Below are 17646 nucleotides of genomic sequence, written 5' to 3' on the forward strand. Positions count from 1 at the left end.
TTCATTTTCTCTTCATGTTGATAGAGAAGAACCTTCACCAGGACAGCAAAGTTGTTTCTGTTAAACTATTTGCCTGTCAGTTGGGAGAAATCTTTTTCCAGGCTTAGATAGTAAGTTATCTTAGGTACATTTGCATGTTTGTTACTCATTTGGGCACATGTATTAACCAGTATGTGGTCGTCCATATGGCCTGCTGTTTCAAAATGATGGGACTTTCACTATGTCTTACCCAGGTCTTTTCAAGATCGACCCTTGAGCTGGACGCAGTAATCTTTCAATCAAGTCAAATATCATCATATAAACTAATTTCACCAATAGACTAATAGTTTTTATTACACAGTACATATAGATCACATGTAACTCTGTCATGTTTAACCTTACATGTTACCTTTTAAAACTACTTCACCCCCCACCTCCAAAATCAAACATTGCAGAACACTTTTATCAGTCAAACACGACAGAAAAGTCCACACACACTATAACAGTACAAAAAAAAATGAACATTGGACGTGTTTATCATAGCCTGGAAAGTGTTTTACAGAATTGAAATATGTTTTTTGCTGAATTGCAACATATTTTAACAAGCAGAGCAATGGTTTATTTTTTTGTTCACTCACACGCGTTACATCTTTGTGATAATCTTGTGTAAAATAAGAACAAAACACATATTTAAGAAGTTTCTGTGGTACAAAATTTCATACAACCGTGAAAATTTGTTGTGATCCCATACCCCGGGCTGATTCACATCTGACATGTCTTTCTAACACAGACCGAAAGAAAATAGTGAAACGCTTATGATTAGTGCATCATTTTGCTGTGATAGAACTCATATGTCATACTGTAGTGTTAACACCAATGCAATTGTTTGCCATTTAATTTTGATATCCCTTTTGAGATACAATATCAAGTGAATTTGTAGTATTTTAACATTTTGCCTTAAACAGAAACAGGTTCTTGCTTTGATGTTGACCACGTATGTTAATTAAATTTTTAAACAAAGCAGAAAAATAGAACTTATAAACATTGTTACAGGCAAGTATATTTCATAAACGAATATGTGAGAAGTAATGCTGTAAAAGGTGATCTTGATAAAGCAAGAATTTCAAGAGGATTACAAAACTGTGCATGTTTGAATGAAAACTAAAAGACAGACAATATTTGAAACGTTCTCAAACATGCGTGTTAATCTGAAAGCAGCAAAAATGAACTCAAAAACATACAATATGTTGTTAATACTTTTTCTGGATCACACGTGATTGATGTCAGAAGGTTGAGTTGAAAAAAGTCATCCTCCGCAGGACCCTGGGCTCACCCTGATGACCTCATCAGAAGGAGACAGATAGGATGCGTCTGGGGATCTTCTGGATATCAAGGCAACAACAGGGCTTGTTTCTCAGGCCTATTTTGCATCATTTCTTATTTCCTTTACTTTCACAACATTCTACTTGACCGTCTGTCGCAGTTTATTTCTGTGAGTGTTGAGGCTGGCGAACATTAACCGAGGATCAAACTTAAACCTGGTGAAAGACATGGACAAAACGCAGGTTAGGCTTGACAACATTTCCTACCAAAGTGAAAGTCTCATGTGATCGATATACTGACTGCGAGTCGTAAACGCCAGGTGTTCGACAGGTCTGCGCTGAACATGACTGCAACATCATTAATCGATGGTTCATCTTCTCTAAGACCTCCTGATCAATGCTCTTAGCGATGTTTGTCAGCTGAAAGGGGTCTGCCGTTAGGTTGTAGACCTCCACAAACACCTGCAAGCCACAGACACACTGAGGCAATCCCAATACATTCTATTATGTATTCATGTACTGTATACTTTTCTTTCTGACCTCATTATCATCAAATTCACAATACTGCAAGTTAGCGGTCTGCAACACCGTGCGTACACATGCGTACGTGTTGTTATAAGAGTCCTCACACACACAATCAGGAAAACACTCCTGCAGAGAAATAAAGTTGTAACACAAGTTGTTTATTTATTACACACATAATAATAATAATAATGATGATGAGTGCACGCCTGTGAGCAGATCCTCACCGAGACCCCTGGGCCCAGAAGAGGACAGGCTGGATCTGAGATGTTTCTACCTTCTCCCTCGTATTCCACAAGCATATCAGATCTCCATGTGCTGCTGTTCCCCGTGCCAATCTGAGACACAAAAACATGTCAAAACAAACACCATCCACATAGGATTTATTCAGTTCTAGTGGATATTGAACAACTACACAAGTTTCAATGCCAAAGCCTTGCAAGGTTACAGATTGGTCAACAAATAAGGTTTTCCATTTCGAACATTTATAAAATGAGCACTAACAGGATTCTCACCATGATAGGAAGAAAAGACATGCCGTCCATCTGCGTTTCATTGACGTTGTATCCCGCTATGTCCAGTATTGTAGGACCCAAATCCACATTTGCTATGAGTAACTGTTGAGAAGCAGATACATCCAACACGAGTATGAATGACAAAATGACCGTCAGTATTTCTGTAAGGAAAAGCTGATATTACCGAGCTTGTCTGGTTGGGTTTGATACTAGGCCCTCGCACCAGAAGAGGAACCCTGATGTCAAACTCATACAGTTGCCTCTTATCCATAGGGAGTGAAAACTGGCCTGAAAGAAAGACACAAGCACATTAAAAGCCTGTTTCTAAAAAAGTTCTCGTTACTAAAAGAAAAAAATCTCAACGTACCTGTGTGGTAACCATTATCAGATGTGAAAATGACATAGGTGTTGCTAAGCTCCCCCCTGACCTCCAACTTTCTAACAACTTTCTCCACCATGTCGTCTACAGAGAGCAAAGTGCGCCACCTAGTGGAACAAATCACATATCAGTCCCCAACTGTTCTTGAAAATATTATTATATTTATTAAAATGTCAGTGTTGATCCACATACCGTTTTCTGTAGGCGTTATCCAAGAATTCAATGGAAGAGTTTTTCATGGGAGTCTTTGCTTGTCTGATGAGCCAATGCTTATCCTGAGCACAACGTTACACAAAGTTCTGTTAAAGAGCATACACGCAAATAAAACCCAACCAGAACATCAAAAACAAGGCAGATGTGTACCTTGCCGTGTATGTTGAAGTTAGGGTCTCGTGGAGCTTTGACGTTGGGAAAACTGTTCTCGTACTGAGGGGCAGCCATCCAGGGCGAGTGTGGAGCTGGGGTGGACACCATCATGAAGAAAGGCCTGCGGTTAGACTTGTTTTCCAGGAAGTCGATGGAAATATTAGCCTGGGACAGTAAATCAGACATGCAAGACACTTTAGTCACATAAGGTATTGTGTAATATCGTAAACAGTTGACATCACATCTCACCAGAACATCCGTAAGGTAATCCTCGCTGTAGTTCTGTCCGTGTCGCTGTGGCCTGCCGTTCACAGACAGTGTGTAGTTGTAATATTTTGAGTTTCTCTCCTGTGGAACACAAGAGAGTAATCCACGACTCAGTGTGACTGTTATGCTAGACAACATGCTCTTTCTCTTCTGAATTTGAGTTCTCGTACCACCAGCTTCACAAAAACGCTATATTTTGAGCTACACACTGTTTTTGTAACCTTCAAGCGAAGTCTCAAGTTTTGCAGTAGACATGGGAAAGGTTAAGGGACTTGTCAACGTGTCTCTTCTAGTCATATCTCTCCTAAATCATTATGTTGCCCATTCTCAAGTCAGCGCTGAGAACCACTGGACCTCGATGAGTAGGTACATTTTGCACTGCATAGGGATGCATGTGAAAGCAAAACAACCGTGATCTGCATAGCGTCACAGACATCTTGCATATGTGACAGCCTCAAAGCTTCAGTAAAACATGAATTGATCTTACCAGTGCAAACCAATGATCCCAGCCTGGCGGCACATGCTCCACTCCTCCAGCTTCTGTGTTGCCATACTGAAGCAGAAAATGAACATTGATGATTCAGAGTAAAATACTTTGAGCTGATTCACAACTACTGTTTAAACAGACAAATTCAAGAAGTATGCACATATTTCATCTACTTCAGCTCATCTACTGCCACTACTTATAGCTGATGGCTGATGTTTTTACATCACCAAAAGAAAAACGTTATCAGTACAGAAGCAGTAACTTTTTTTGGTGTGGCAGAAACATTGCATCTTTACCTCATTGAGATATTTCCCAGCAAAGAAGGTTTGATAGGCTCCATGTTTCTGCAGGAAGGCAGGGAAGGTGTTGGGCTCTTGGGTTTTTTGCCATGCCACGCTGCTGCAGTTGCCTTCTAGCGTGTTGTTGACAACATGATGGTTATGGGGATACTTGCCCGTCAGGATACTCGCCCGGCTGGGGCAGCAAAGTGGACTGGCAACAAACTGGCATGAGAAATAATGACATGGAGCATTAGGAGCTGTGCAAAATTTGTTTTCCCATCTACAACAATGCTGGGCCAAATGCCTAACATTGTTAGTTAGAACTGAACGCATTGTTATTGTTATTCTTAATATAAACATTCAACATCTTTATGCAGGACATTTGTTTTCATAATAACCGCGTTGTTTTGAATAGATCAAATACAAACACCACTTACCGTGTTTGTAAACGTTATGCCAGCTTCACCTATCAGCTTTTTCGTCTTGGCCAAAGGGATCTGTAAAAATCACAGATGGCAGGACGTGAACTCCCAACACCATCATACAGCTCCACCAGCAACATACAAATAAACAAATGCATTACAGATCAAAATAAAGCAATAAAACTAGTTTCCCATGAAATGTCCTCACCATGCCACCGATAGAGACATCTAAATCATCGGTGAGAATTAAAACAATGTTAGGTCTCGGATACATTGTAGCAGCGACCAGATTGCTACCATGCAAAGTGACGCAGATAAGAATAAAACGTAACATGATGAAAGAAAAGGATGTCGTTTGTGATGCCGAATTAAAAACAAGTAAAGCCATAACAAAGACAGGGGTCTTTTCTTGCGATAAAAGAATGAAACTGTGTTAAAGCGAACGCTTCTGCATAGGAGCAACTAGCTTCCCCCGTTTGCGAAATTATTAAACATACTATGGCGATGTTTTGGCTCATGAATATTATTTGACGTTGCCTGGTTTACGTTTATTAAGTAGCCAATTTGTATTACGTAGCCATGCTTTCGCCAGAGTGGACTCGCTAATTGGTCGGTTGACTAACGCCCACCCACCAACGTCTCGCGTTTATCCAATCAGATACGCCTACTAGGCGACCGGTGGTCAATAAATTAATATTCATGAGCCAGTCCTTCAGAATAGTAGGATTCGACAGCACGTCGCTTTCGCTCAGTCCCGTGTAGCGGAGGGGCGGAGCCCTAGTCAGCTGATGTGTTCTTTTTAGTGGATGATGTCATTCATGAAATTACGATTATGTGGTTTCTGCTGTTGTTTTGTGTTTGTGCCGTACAAATACACACCATTTCACAAAAGCTGCATGTTTTTTAATGTTGCTCTCCGTATAAAACATTACTTTTTTACTCTGTTTGAATTCGTGCGGATAGACAGTATACAAACACTTTAAGATGTTTTACTTTTTTCTGTATTTATTTGGACACTTTAGTTCGTATTTTTTAAATGACTTTCGTGATTATAGAAACAATTGTGTAATGCTTTGAGTTTTAATTCCCTGTGCGTGCTGCGTTGCACCTGTAGCTGAGAAACATTTTTTTCTAAAAGTTTTGAAGGTGGGCTGAACTATTTCCACTGCAGGGGGGCACAATCAGGATTCAGACGGATTCAGGAAGGAAACTTGAGCCTGGGAAGGCGCATGCCAACCCTTCTCGTGTAATGGAACAAACCCGGAACTTAAGTTCCTTATCGATTCATCCTTAAGTCTTTGGTTTGTGCGCGCAACGTATGCGCAGGAGTTTGTTAGGTTAAACGTAAACGCGAGATAGCTTCATAAAACATGTCCGAAGTTGAATTGGGTAAAGAAGAACTCAAAGAGATTGACATATGTGACAGTATCTGCTCAGAGGAGGAGAGTGGAGTTTTCCTTAACTCAGGTGCGTCGCATCTTGACGGCTTCTCACCTTTTCACAGATGGGTTTCAAAGGGACGATCTTACTCCGATGGAACTTATGAGTGTTTCAACACAGCTTCATCGTTATCAAGCTCACCATCCAAGTGCGCAAAAGGGCCTCATGGATCACCAGATGGAGAGATCCGTAAGGAGAATGGAGGCGGACTGCGTGGAGCTTGTTTATATCACGTGTATTCAGATGAAGATGAACAGAGGACCTCCCGGGCATCATCTATTATGGGCTGTCTGTTAGTAGAGCTTTATGACACTTACAGCAGTAACAGCTTTAGAGGGGTTGACAGCTCCACCGAAGCCTCCAGTTCAGATGCTTTCCTCGGGAGGAGCAACACGGGCGCCAACTTTCTGCAGGAACTTCAGGAGAAACACACGAGACGCCATCAGATGAAATATCTGTCTCAGAAAGGTGAGCGCCTCAACCTCTCTCACAACTATAATACAATTTATTTGGTTCTTTTTTCCTTTTTGTTCATGACTTAGTGTTATTTTCACAATGTTTATTTCAATATATGCTACTGTATAGGACTTGTTTACAAATATGAACTTGTTATTGGACAGACTTTTAGATCTTATTGGATTTTAGGGTGACATACATAGATGTAAACACAATGTGTAAAATACATACATGTGTGCGCTTTAATGAAATAAAACAGTAAACTGTCAATCAGACACTTATAAGTAGAAATGTTTACCTTCATAAATATTTTTTTTAGATTTGAGCAGCATATGTTTTGTGCTCAGGTCCAGAGGAACTAAAGTGGATCATCCAGGAGGTGAAATACCGTATTGTGGTCCAGTCTGCCAAACTGGTGCGTCAGCTGAAGAGAAAGGACAGACTGCGTCAGAAATTTCAGAAGAATTGTGATATAGTCACTGCCTGTCTTCAAGCAGTCTCTGAGAAAAGACGTAAATACAAATCATTCTCTTATTTCATTCTGGCAGCCATTACGGTAATGTGCTGTGTCAAATTACATAAGGCCTTCTGTGCTGTTTGTCTAATGTGTTTTAGATCGAAACAGACCTTGGCGTTCTCTTATAAGGTCTGTTGTCCTTAAGCGATTTTAGAAGACTGTGATGGTTGTATGTGGTTGTAGATGCTGAAAGATCCATGATTGTTACAGAATGTATAGGGGAAAATAGACTGTTCTCATCAATATTGAATAACAATTTGAGTTTTTGGTGAATGTCCATGCTGGGGAGTCATGGTCATGTGATGGGTTTTACACACTGACATGCAAATTGGCATCGTAACGACACCACAAATACGTGCGTGTCAAACTCTGCTGTAGCTGACCTATACAGATAATGTGGCCTCTGCATCTCTCAAGGTTTTTTCCTCCATTTTATTTACATGCAGCATGACAACCACTTTCAGACAGGTACAGTATTACATAAAAACTAAAGCTCTGCATGATTTATATTCTTCAGTCCATTTCTATTCCTGATGCATATGATGTCTTGTCACATCACTATAGGAACGATTAAAGGAGTAGTTCACTTCAACATATGCCCCCATTCACTTACCAGAGTAATTGTTATTCCTACTATGGAAAGTTAATGGGGGCACTTTTTGAAGTGAACTACTCCTTTAAAACGTTTTTTTACAGTTTCTTGGCATGTTTATGTTTGTAAACATGCATATCAGTAAATGTGTTTATTATTTGTACAAGATGCATGTCAAAAGAATGCCACAATGCCTGTTTTCCAATGGGAAAGACATTTGATATTTTCCACATATTGAAAGTCAGAACTCTAAATGAACTTCAAGTGAATTCTGTCCGATAGTTAAAACTTTATTACATTCTGCTCATTATATTTAAAAACATGAAGTTACAGAATGTCTTTCTTTTTGCGTAAAGTATAGTTTAATTCCTTATAAAAATCACTGCAGAAGATGTTTACACGTTTGCCATTCACTGCCTAAAAGTCATCAGTATCATTTTTCTCATTCACTGCATCTTTGGCCCATCCTCCAGAGCTCCAGTGGTCCCTCCTCCCGCTCAACCCTGCATATGACGCTCATATGTGGGCGTAGACACACGCTCATCACCGCTGTATTCAGCCTCGCATCGTCCGTGTTATCTGTATTACCTTTGATTCTTTTATACCGTTATTTTCATGAATAAATCTTCAACTGATTTATTGATCAGTTCGTCATTTTCTGTTTGCTGCTGTACGTTTCTAGATGATGTTCCTCGAGATGAGATCGTATTACATCCCCAAAAGACATTAAAGGGTGAGGTGTTATGCGGTTTATGTTTCCAAGAGGAGTCGAAACGGACCTCGTCCTCTTAGCTTTATTCCGAAATGAGGCAGGAAAGGTTTGTGTCCTCGAGGAGATCGAGGGTTTGCGTGAAACGACAGAATGCAGGTGGAGGAGTCGGTAATATTATTAGTAATGTGCTGAAGAAACGCAACGGCATCTCAAGAAGAGCGCCACGCCTGCTGTGCACACTAGAGCCAGGTGAACCCACTCACGCATGCTTTAAATATCATTTGTATCATTTATTTAACGTGTTTGACATATTAGCTCAGGTAATGTCTGTTCCTAAGATTTCTTTCCATTCATAAACACTGCTGGCAGATTGCCAGCTTGTCAGGAAAGAGAATATTTCAAGTACATCTCTCCTAAAATTTAAAACAATTTCATTGAATATAATTTCAATTTTGATTACTGGCTTTGGGTTAGAGGGATGCTCATAGTTTGAATCATCTACTTGAAGTGCTTTAATCTATATGAATCAGTATTCTGTCTCATTTCATGACACTTGATACTTAATGATACTTAAATGGTCATTGCTTTTTATTCAGACACATGTGCTTTGATGTGTAAACTAACATGGCAGTAGGAGGGCTCGATAGATCACGTAGGTTAATCCGGCTTGGGAGTGAAATAGAGGCTGCAATGGTTGCTATTCTGTGTGTCATCTATAGCGTCATATAACACAGATGGACCCAGGTTAGTATTTATTCGTTCGTATGAACGAGAATTAGATAATGAGCAGAAAAGGCTGCTTTCATTGCTGGTTCAATCGCGTTGGTTTGTTTACAAGATTGTTTGACATATGTCGCATTGCTACATACTACGTCTATTTTTGAAGATTCAAGTATAGTAAGGGTGGTTATCGCGCAATATTATAACAGGATAAAAACAGAAATGAAAGAGAGTTTAGTTCTGCTCGACGTAGGATGGTGTCGTGTATCCGGAAGCAGGAAGCGGCGTTCAGCACCACGGCGGAGTGGACAGCGAAATTTATCATCTAGTATCTGATAAATCGCGTTTGGTTTGTTTTGGTCGTGTCGTCATCTTAAACGCAATATATATACCAGAGTTTCTGTCGCATTTTTAGTTTGCTTTTGTATCACTTTATTCCTGGCTGTGTTGTTATAAAAATACGGGTTATAAGGTTAAGTTAGATTAGTCGGCCTACAAAAAAAAGAAAACAAGTTTTATTCATATTCATTTATTCATGTTTTCGCTACATGTCTGTGCTTTTTATATCATGACCACCCATTATTCTTTTGCATTGAATGCTTAATGATGATTGCGCAACAGCCCATCATTCAGTTCATTTGTTAATGTGACACCTGCAGCTCAGGGGGACATCATTTTTCTATAGAAATCATTGTGTCATTGGTTTGTCTCTGCAGGCGTTGACACCAGGTTGAAGTTCACTATCGAACCATCTCTTGGCAAAAACGGATTTCAACAAGTATGTATGAGATACATGTGTCCTTTGCTGTACATGTGCGCTTGTACACACATCTCTTGTTAATGGCTGTTTTTGTTCAACTGCAGTGGTATGATGCTCTGAAAGCCGTGGCCAGGCTCCCAGCTGGCATTCCCAAAGAATGGAGAAAAAGGGTATGGCTGGTGGATATTGTTCTGTTTTTGCAATATATGTGTTATTGGCACAGTGTATAATACATTGTACACAATAAATGTTTTTTGGCTATCTGGCACACACTGTGATGTGAGATTTATGTTTATGTGTGATGTAGGTATGGCTGACATTGGCTGATCAGTACCTCCACAGCATCTCTATTGACTGGGAGAAGACAATGAGGTTTGCCTTCAACGATCGTAGCAATCCAGATGATGACTTGCTCGGAATTCAAATAGTCAAGGTACATATACAGTAAAATCTGTGTCAAAATTGTTGCCTTGAAGTAGATTCAGTGTTCGAGATGTTTAATGGAATAAAATGGAGTCTGTCGGATGAAATGTTAAATGGTGCAGCAGGATGTTTGCTTTCAGTTGTGCGTCAGAGGTAAGAGGATAATGGAAGAGTAAATGTGTGTATGTGTGTTTGTGTTTGTCTGTGTGGTGCTGCGTGAAACAGTGATTCATCAAAGACAGGTGCGCACAAGCGGTCAAAGTTCAGTTTCACTCTCCTGCCTCTGAGGTGGTTATGCTGTTATATATGCTTCTGTAGAATACAAAAAACAGCTTAACAACCTCAGAAGCAGCTGAAAATGAATAGAATGTTTAGATCACCATTTTCTCTTGTCATGTCATCTAGGACTTGCACCGGACAGGCTGCAGTTCCTACTGTGGCCAGGAGGCGGAACAGGACCGGGTGGTGTTAAAGCGGGTACTGCTGGCATATGCTCGCTGGAACAAGACTGTCGGCTATTGCCAGGGCTTTAATGTTTTGGCTGCCCTCATCCTGAAGGTCACAGAGGGAAATGAAGGAGATGCATTAAAGGTTTCCCTGCATTTCTGTAATATATGCATATGTAGTTCAGAGTCTCAGTTATGAAATACTTTCTTTTTCCCTGTATAGGTGATGATATATTTGATCGATAAGGTGCTTCCCGATAGCTACTTTGCCAATAACCTGCGTGCCCTCTCGGTGGACATGGCAGTGTTCAGAGATCTGCTACGACTGAAGCTTCCAGAACTTTCTCAGCATCTTCATCATCTACAGAAAGTTGCCAATCGGGAAGGAGGAGGTTTGTCAGATGTGAAAATACAAACCAGGTCAGCTGCATTTGTCTAATACTGTAGTTGTTTAACACAGTGCTGTGTGTTTTCAGGCAGCTATGAACCGCCGCTCACTAACGTCTTCACCATGCAGTGGTTTCTCACCATGTTCGCCACCTGTCTGCCCCATCGCACCGTACTGAAGATCTGGGACTCTGTCTTTTTTGAAGGCTCTGAAATGCTGCTGCGTGTCGCTCTGGCCATCTGGGCCAAACTCGGAGAGTAAGTTCATGAAAGACCAGATTCCAAAAACCTCCTTGGCATAAGAAACCTGTATGATTATAAATATTAAAAGAGCATTGAGAAATGGTCAGCGTGTATCAAGCGTGCTGCCTTATCTTCACGTCTCGCAGGAGAATTGAGGAGTGTCAGACTGCCGATGAGTTTTACAGTATAATGGGATGTCTTACACAGGAGATGCTGGAACACAACCTGATCGATTCCAATGAACTCATGCAGGTCAGTGTTTGTTTTTCTGTATTTGTCAGTCTTTTTAAACCAAAGCTCTGGTTCTGCTGTGTGTGTGTGTGTGTGTGTGTTTAATGCATGCACCTATATGTTCCTCTCAACAGACGGTCTACTCCATGGCTCCCTTCCCATTCCCCCAGCTTGCTGAGCTCAGGGAGAAATACACGTACAACATCACGCCATTCCCTGCCCCGGTCAGAGCTAACAGCAGGTATCAATAACTTACAACATGAATGTGAAGGATAATGTGTTCTATGATACATTTGTAATGTTTTTCCCCAAACATTTACACTCAGTTTTTTAAAACCCCCGATGTGTTTTGAAGGTTAAGGTTGGTAATTCTGCAATTAAAACTCTTTATAAATAATAAAATCAAAGTATTTTATTATTCTTTTTTATGATTTATAGTCAGGCACTCCATGGATGGGAGAGTGACGATGACGTTGACATGGATGATGAAGACCCCATCATTACCGCTCTGGGCTGTCTGGGACCTCTTGGTGGACTTCTGGCTCCTGAGATCCAGAGATATCAAAAGCATCTTAAAGGTTAGTTTCTGAGCATAAGTTAAAGCTGTTTTATTTTCTGCATTTAGTAGGTAGTAGATTAGTAGAGCCGTTGCAGAGAGGGAATAATGTGAGTACTGTAATTTGATGTATTTTGGGGGGTGACTTTAAATAAACCTCACCGTACCACAGGGATTTCTCAGATGCAGACGTTTATGAGTTCTATAATATTTTATGAGCTTCTTAACCTATATTGGCAGTATGGAAGTAATAATGATCCCATGCACTAATGCAAACATCATGAGCTCACTGTATCCAACCTTGGCAAGATTGTGAATATCTTTAATTATCCCGTCTGAATTCGCCTGCAGACGGATTTATGCCCAGATGCATTTGTCAGTTCTTGTTGTTTTCGAGGTGTTTTTGAATAGCGTCCAACTGTCCTTCATTACAGACTTTGGAAAGGGGCCCATACTTTTTCTATAAAAGTTACCCTGCCAAACAATCAGGCACTAACCCACAGTGTTCATATTCGATCAAGCACAGTTTTTCATCTTCTCTGCAGATCAGAAAGCATCGCAGAGCTCTCACGGCAGTAACATAGCCGAGCTCAGTCCCGGGGCGGTGGGCGGAGGACGGGCGGAGCATCAGGCGGCCATCAACAGCATGATGCTGGAGCGCATGAGCACTGACATCAGCGCGCTAAAGAAACAATACTCACGCATTAAACAAAAACAACAGCAGCAAGCCGGTCTCCTCTACATTCATTCAGGTACTAGAGCCATTGAAATGAAAAGAGAATCCCTGGTCTAATATAGAAGGATTTGGAGACTGCTACAAATTTATTTGTATTAACACAGTGGCATAATGCATTTGCGTCGGATAATGAAATATTAAATCAAGTGTCATTTATTTTAAAGCTACAACCCTTAAATTCTCTCAACTTCTCTATATTTGCCTCTCTATTGGCATCTCTGTCAAATGATGTCAAACTGATAATTCCCATAAAGTCATACCCGACAGATCAACTTATAAATCATAATTATAAGCATACCATTGCAAACTGGGATAATGTTGCTTGTTTTAACCAAAACAAGTTACGGTTTGCCCCTTTACAGATAGCTTTTGCATTGTGTCTTTGCAAATGCCACTTTGTTGGTTTATTTAATCCAATAACAAAAACCAGAGAAACATGTTTTGAGTGGGTCTTTTAGGGGCCACTGTATATCCAATTCTTTGACTTCATCTCTTGGATACATATCTGAGAATGATTGTGTAGTATTAGTCAGTATGTGTATGTCACATTTTTCCCAGGACCTCCAGTGGAAGCTGAAACTATTGAACCTCATCAAACCAGTAAAACACAGAACCAACACACTGGTACTGATCATCACGGGTCAATTATAACTCCATTAGATGTGTTAGGCTGTGCATGTGATGCAATGATGTTTTAACTGGTGTTGGGTCTGCTTTTGGATCGCACAAAAATCACATAATGATTTGTAGTGTTGTGGTGAAGGCTGAACTGATTATCGAAGGTGATGTGCTAAAGCTTGGGGATGATTTTTTTATTGTTTAATTTCTTAAAGTATTGCAATATGTCAATCTCTGCAAATTTTTAGGAGAATACTGCACAAGCAATTAAAGAAAAATGAAGATATGCCTGGTCTTATTGTTCATCAATTATCTGTGCACATTATCTCGTATTTTCATAATCAAATCAATTCTTAATAGATCAAATCTGGCCCTGTTTTACAGTTGTGTTTTCTGTTCATCATCTTGTTTGATCTCGATATCACATTAGGGATGTAAAATGGGTTTTTATGTTCGAACCTTTCGCTCACAATTACTAGTGTTTTCTGACATGTTGACATTGATTCTTCACAGATAAATGTCCAGCCACCAGCATCCTTGCCTCCCAGCTTGGTCCCTCCCCTGTGGTCAACCATCTTCTGCTGGGAAGGAAGCCCAGGCCTGGTCAGCAGTCCTCAAAAAATTGTGTCATTCATAACGCAGGAATGTGCCCCCAAGGCCACTCGACCCCCAGCCAGGACCACACGTGCCAGGCCAGGCTCCATTCGCCCTGGCGCAGCCACGTGCGCACCCACCGGAGGAACATCGCCAGGGCACGGGCCCAGCTCGGCTTTGACGATTCTCTAGAAGTAGAGGATGACGAAACCTTCGTGAGCAAAACCGAAGAAGCGTCTGAAGAAAAAAGTGAGGAACAAGGGGTTGAAAAACAGACGGAAAAGCTGGAGATGTCTGAAGAGACAACAGTGGTGGCTGAAGGCACAGATGCCACTCCGCAAGACCACAGCTGTGGAGAAGAAGAGGAGGTCCAACAGATAGAGAACCAGCTGTCTTCTCTCGAGCTGGAACCTTCATCAGAACAAACAACTCCAAACTCCACCGACCCAGATCCTCCTACATCAACTCCACCTCTGGATCCCCAGCCAGATGTGGAGCCCAACTCCACTTCTCCATCTTCAGTCGCCTCCACGTGTCGTCCATCATTAGACTCTTCTAGCTCAGAAAGTAGCAGCTCCGTTAGAAGAAGCCCATCAAACTTAGCGGAGGAACCCACGAAACCACAGATCTTCTCTCCATTCCCCAGCATCAAAACGCCTCGCAAGTCTGCCGCTGCAAGAAACTTGGGCCTTTATGGGCCGACTGCCAGAACTCCAAACGTGCACTTTCCTCAGATGAGTAGAAGTCTGAATCAGATAGGAAGCACCACCAAACGACGATGATGAGTTGTCACCTACAGGCGAGAACTTATGTGAAGATAAAGCCACTGAAGTTTTCATATCAAAACTCCTGAACTATCAAGAAAGCACACATACTACAGACTTTAGTATGCTTCCAGATAATACAAGAAAGATGCCGTAATGAGTTTATCTTCATGGTTTATCCACATTCCCTGTCATTAGGTTACCATTATCAGAGTCCAGTTTCCCACTGTAGGAATTAATGAAGGCTGTTTCTTGTTTATTTATTTTTTAACGAGATCCTCCCAAAAATACTAAAATAAAGCCCTGAAGTTTAATGAGCTCAAATAATACTATTTGCTGCATGTTAAGGCCAACAGTATTTGCCATGATGCAATGTTTACTTGTATGTGCTGTATTTAGAAAACTCAAATGATCTTACTATAATGATGTAAAATGTGATATTTATTGACCGCGGGACCCAGATACTACGCCTTTATTCCATAAAGTCTAAGCCATGAAGTTCTTGTATGTAAAGCAGTTTTGTTGTTCATGCCTACTTGATTTAGTTCTTTTGTGCCCTGTACCAGAAATCTGTTCGGTTTATCATAATCTGTGACTTTTAAATTAAAGTCAACATATGTATGTACTTTCTGATCACTTTTTGTATGTCATTTTCCCTTCAGTAAATGATGTTTCAGGTGACATCTGACAAACACGTTATTGTCAATGAGAGTTGTTTTGAATGCTGATTATTCTTTGGTGCTTGGCACTTGGATTCACATAGCCCCACCATGAATAAAAGACATGCAAGTCATGAAAAAAAGCTTTCAGGTGTATTTCATTTTCTGATTAATGTCTACAGTACAGACCAGTACCTGGGCAGGCCTATACTGTACATTCGGTTTTCTTGATGGTTTGATGAAAATTAGAAAGGCACATTGAACTTAGTCTTATATTACCTTGCTTTTATAATTCATGGAATTACAGTATAGATTTTGGGTCATCATAAACATTCTTTACCATGCTATAATTTATGAATGCTAGCTCAAGTGCTCCATTTAATAAACAGAGGCTGAGATCTGACTGTAATTGCATGTAAAGATTTATCACAGGAAAGAGGCACAGCAGTGTCACCGGGGAGTTGCTGGAGTTCATCAGGTTCTCTGGTGACTGCGGTTACATCAGCACGCTGTGACATTACAGAATGTACTTTTAATCAGTGCTGGAGAAATATATACAAATGACCTATACAAAACTTTTAGGAACGGTTCTTTTGAGAAATATTCGTTTCTCTATAGATTTTATTGACCTAGAGTCCTACGCATATGGCCCAAACGGGCTTTCATGAGCAAAGAGACATTTCCTTTTGTGGGTGTACTTTAAACCAGCTGTTGTCAATGTGATTTCTAATAGATGCATAAAGTCAGTTCACTACCATATAGTAAACGTTTGATAAAGGTATTGATTAAAACGTGTAATATTTATATTACATTATATTATATTATATTATATTATATTATTATATTTCATTTGGTCTAGTCATCTTTGAAAGTGTAGGGGCTACAGAACTGCAGAAACAGTCACACGTGAATATGCATTTGCAGAACCATTCAGCTACGTTGCAATTTATCAGCTGGTCCCAGACATCTTTTAATGGGGATTGCATAAAGTCTACACATGTTTTGCATTAGCAGCTAACGAGATTCATTATAAGTAACTCCAACTTAGCAATTGGCTTGGATGGCGAGTTGAAGTGTTATCACGTGCCATTCTTTCTATTTATACGTTATACATTATGCTTTCACTTGAGGTCGCTGTTGTCCTCGTTTAAAATGTTATTTGTCCTTGGGGAGAACACTTGTGAAGTTGGAATACACTGTACATCTTATACATCTAGTAAGAACATAATTATAACATATAGCATTATAACATAACTCATTTTTATTACACTTTTTACAAACGTTTTTCTCTTTGCCAAGATGAACTGGGACAGATTAAACAAAAAGGGCAATAAAAATTAGGAATGGGGAAAGTCATTTGAATTATAAACACAGGATGTCAGATTTCACACCAACATATCAGATGTTTGTCATCATTAGGCTATCATCACAGCGCTGACACTTTATTGAGTGAGTCTTCTCCTAGTGGCATTTAACAAGCACCTCCTTAATTCCGTGAGACTATTAATCTATAAAACACATTACCGGCCCACATTACAAAATATTTTGCCATTGCACAGACTGGCACGTTTAAAGTTTCCATTAATAGTTCATCTTGACCCCATCCTCCTATCTCAGACCCAAAGACACATGACAGGCCTTTAAAACCCGATTAGCTCAGTATTTAATCTCCCCAAAAGACCCAGACAAACCCCCAAGTGTCATTCGTGCAGGATTTATGCATCGCTGCGCCCTTGTGAGAAAATGTTGGATGCAGATTTCCCGAGGGATCCTGGGATGGTCTGATTTTAGTGTGGTGATCGACCGGACAGACGTTTCTGTTGGGACTGGCAAGGGGCCGAGTTCTGCTTCATGTCTGATTTCCCCAGCCGCCTATTTGTCTCATGTAGCAAAGATGACAAGTATAAAATTCACCTACGAATGACAAGGTTAAAGGAGCTTGTTTTTCTTTTCGTCTAGGTCCTGCTTTAAAGCTTAACATGAACTTCCAATTGAATTTCTTAGTATTTTGTCCCTCCTTTTGCTTGGCAGCTTGCACTCAAACCAACTGGCATTAAAGTCACAAGTCTGTGCAAAACCTGATAAACTTCAATGGAAATCAGGAAATCTGACCTGTTGTACCAAAGAAGTTAACGTAGTCAATGTCACAAATGTGTTTCTTTATTTTTCTCAATGCTTCAGAACACTAAAACATACAGTTTATTTACAATTTCAAATTAGATTTTAATTTCTTAATTTTTCAACATGCTCTC

General features: G+C 40.2%; 2 protein-coding genes across 5 annotated transcripts; one reads left to right on the forward strand and one right to left on the reverse strand.

The window, feature by feature from the left end:
- Positions 1 to 312: 312 nt before the first annotated feature.
- gnsa (glucosamine (N-acetyl)-6-sulfatase a) lies at positions 313 to 5037 on the reverse strand. The gene is made up of 14 exons (XM_057324207.1): positions 4749 to 5037; positions 4556 to 4615; positions 4134 to 4340; positions 3838 to 3903; positions 3333 to 3431; positions 3081 to 3248; positions 2910 to 2992; positions 2706 to 2824; positions 2523 to 2626; positions 2339 to 2440; positions 2051 to 2161; positions 1842 to 1952; positions 1603 to 1763; positions 313 to 1517 (listed from the first exon to the last, which is right to left on the reverse strand). Exons 1-14 carry the CDS (start codon positions 4926 to 4928, stop codon positions 1442 to 1444), a joined length of 1647 nt encoding a protein of 548 aa, XP_057180190.1. The 5' UTR covers positions 4929 to 5037; the 3' UTR covers positions 313 to 1441.
- A 769-nt stretch (positions 5038 to 5806) lies between these two features.
- tbc1d30 (TBC1 domain family, member 30) lies at positions 5807 to 15533 on the forward strand. Of its 4 annotated transcripts, XM_057324704.1 has the most exons (14): positions 5807 to 6448; positions 6784 to 6948; positions 9694 to 9755; positions 9842 to 9907; positions 10045 to 10170; positions 10566 to 10751; positions 10830 to 10998; positions 11083 to 11251; positions 11383 to 11488; positions 11602 to 11708; positions 11906 to 12045; positions 12569 to 12775; positions 13318 to 13383; positions 13891 to 15533. In XM_057324704.1, the coding sequence occupies exons 1-14, from the start codon at positions 5911 to 5913 to the stop codon at positions 14751 to 14753; spliced, it is 2970 nt and encodes a 989-aa protein (XP_057180687.1). In that variant the 5' UTR covers positions 5807 to 5910; the 3' UTR covers positions 14754 to 15533. The 4 variants fall into 4 exon arrangements, with proteins under 4 accessions (XP_057180687.1, XP_057180688.1, XP_057180689.1 ...); XM_057324705.1 differs by lacking the exon at positions 13318 to 13383 and having other exon boundaries at positions 5809 to 6448; XM_057324706.1 differs by lacking the exons at positions 5807 to 6448; positions 6784 to 6948 and adding an exon at positions 7886 to 8506.
- The last annotated feature ends 2113 nt before the right edge of the window (positions 15534 to 17646 follow it).

The sequence above is a fragment of the Triplophysa rosa genome, linkage group LG24, assembly GCF_024868665.1.
Source record: "Triplophysa rosa linkage group LG24, Trosa_1v2, whole genome shotgun sequence".
Lineage (NCBI taxonomy): Eukaryota > Metazoa > Chordata > Actinopteri > Cypriniformes > Nemacheilidae > Triplophysa > Triplophysa rosa.

What these genes read in the sequence shown, in the direction of transcription:
- gnsa (XM_057324207.1), bottom strand. Translation starts at nt 4,928, where the DNA reads ATGGCTTTACTTGTTTTTAATTCGGCATCACAAACGACATCCTTTTCT. An exon ending in TTCTGGGCCCAGGGGTCTCG is followed by an intron (nt 1,953 to 2,050) that starts GTGAGGATCTGC and finishes ATTTCTCTGCAG; the next exon opens with GAGTGTTTTCCTGATTGTGT. An exon ending in CCTGGCGTTTACGACTCGCA is followed by an intron (nt 1,518 to 1,602) that starts GTCAGTATATCG and finishes GTCTTTCACCAG; the next exon opens with GTTTAAGTTTGATCCTCGGT.
- tbc1d30 (XM_057324704.1), top strand. Translation starts at nt 5,911, where the DNA reads ATGTCCGAAGTTGAATTGGGTAAAGAAGAACTCAAAGAGATTGACATA. An exon ending in TCTCCTCTACATTCATTCAG is followed by an intron (nt 12,776 to 13,317) that starts GTACTAGAGCCA and finishes CATTTTTCCCAG; the next exon opens with GACCTCCAGTGGAAGCTGAA. An exon ending in AACACAGAACCAACACACTG is followed by an intron (nt 13,384 to 13,890) that starts GTACTGATCATC and finishes GATTCTTCACAG; the next exon opens with ATAAATGTCCAGCCACCAGC.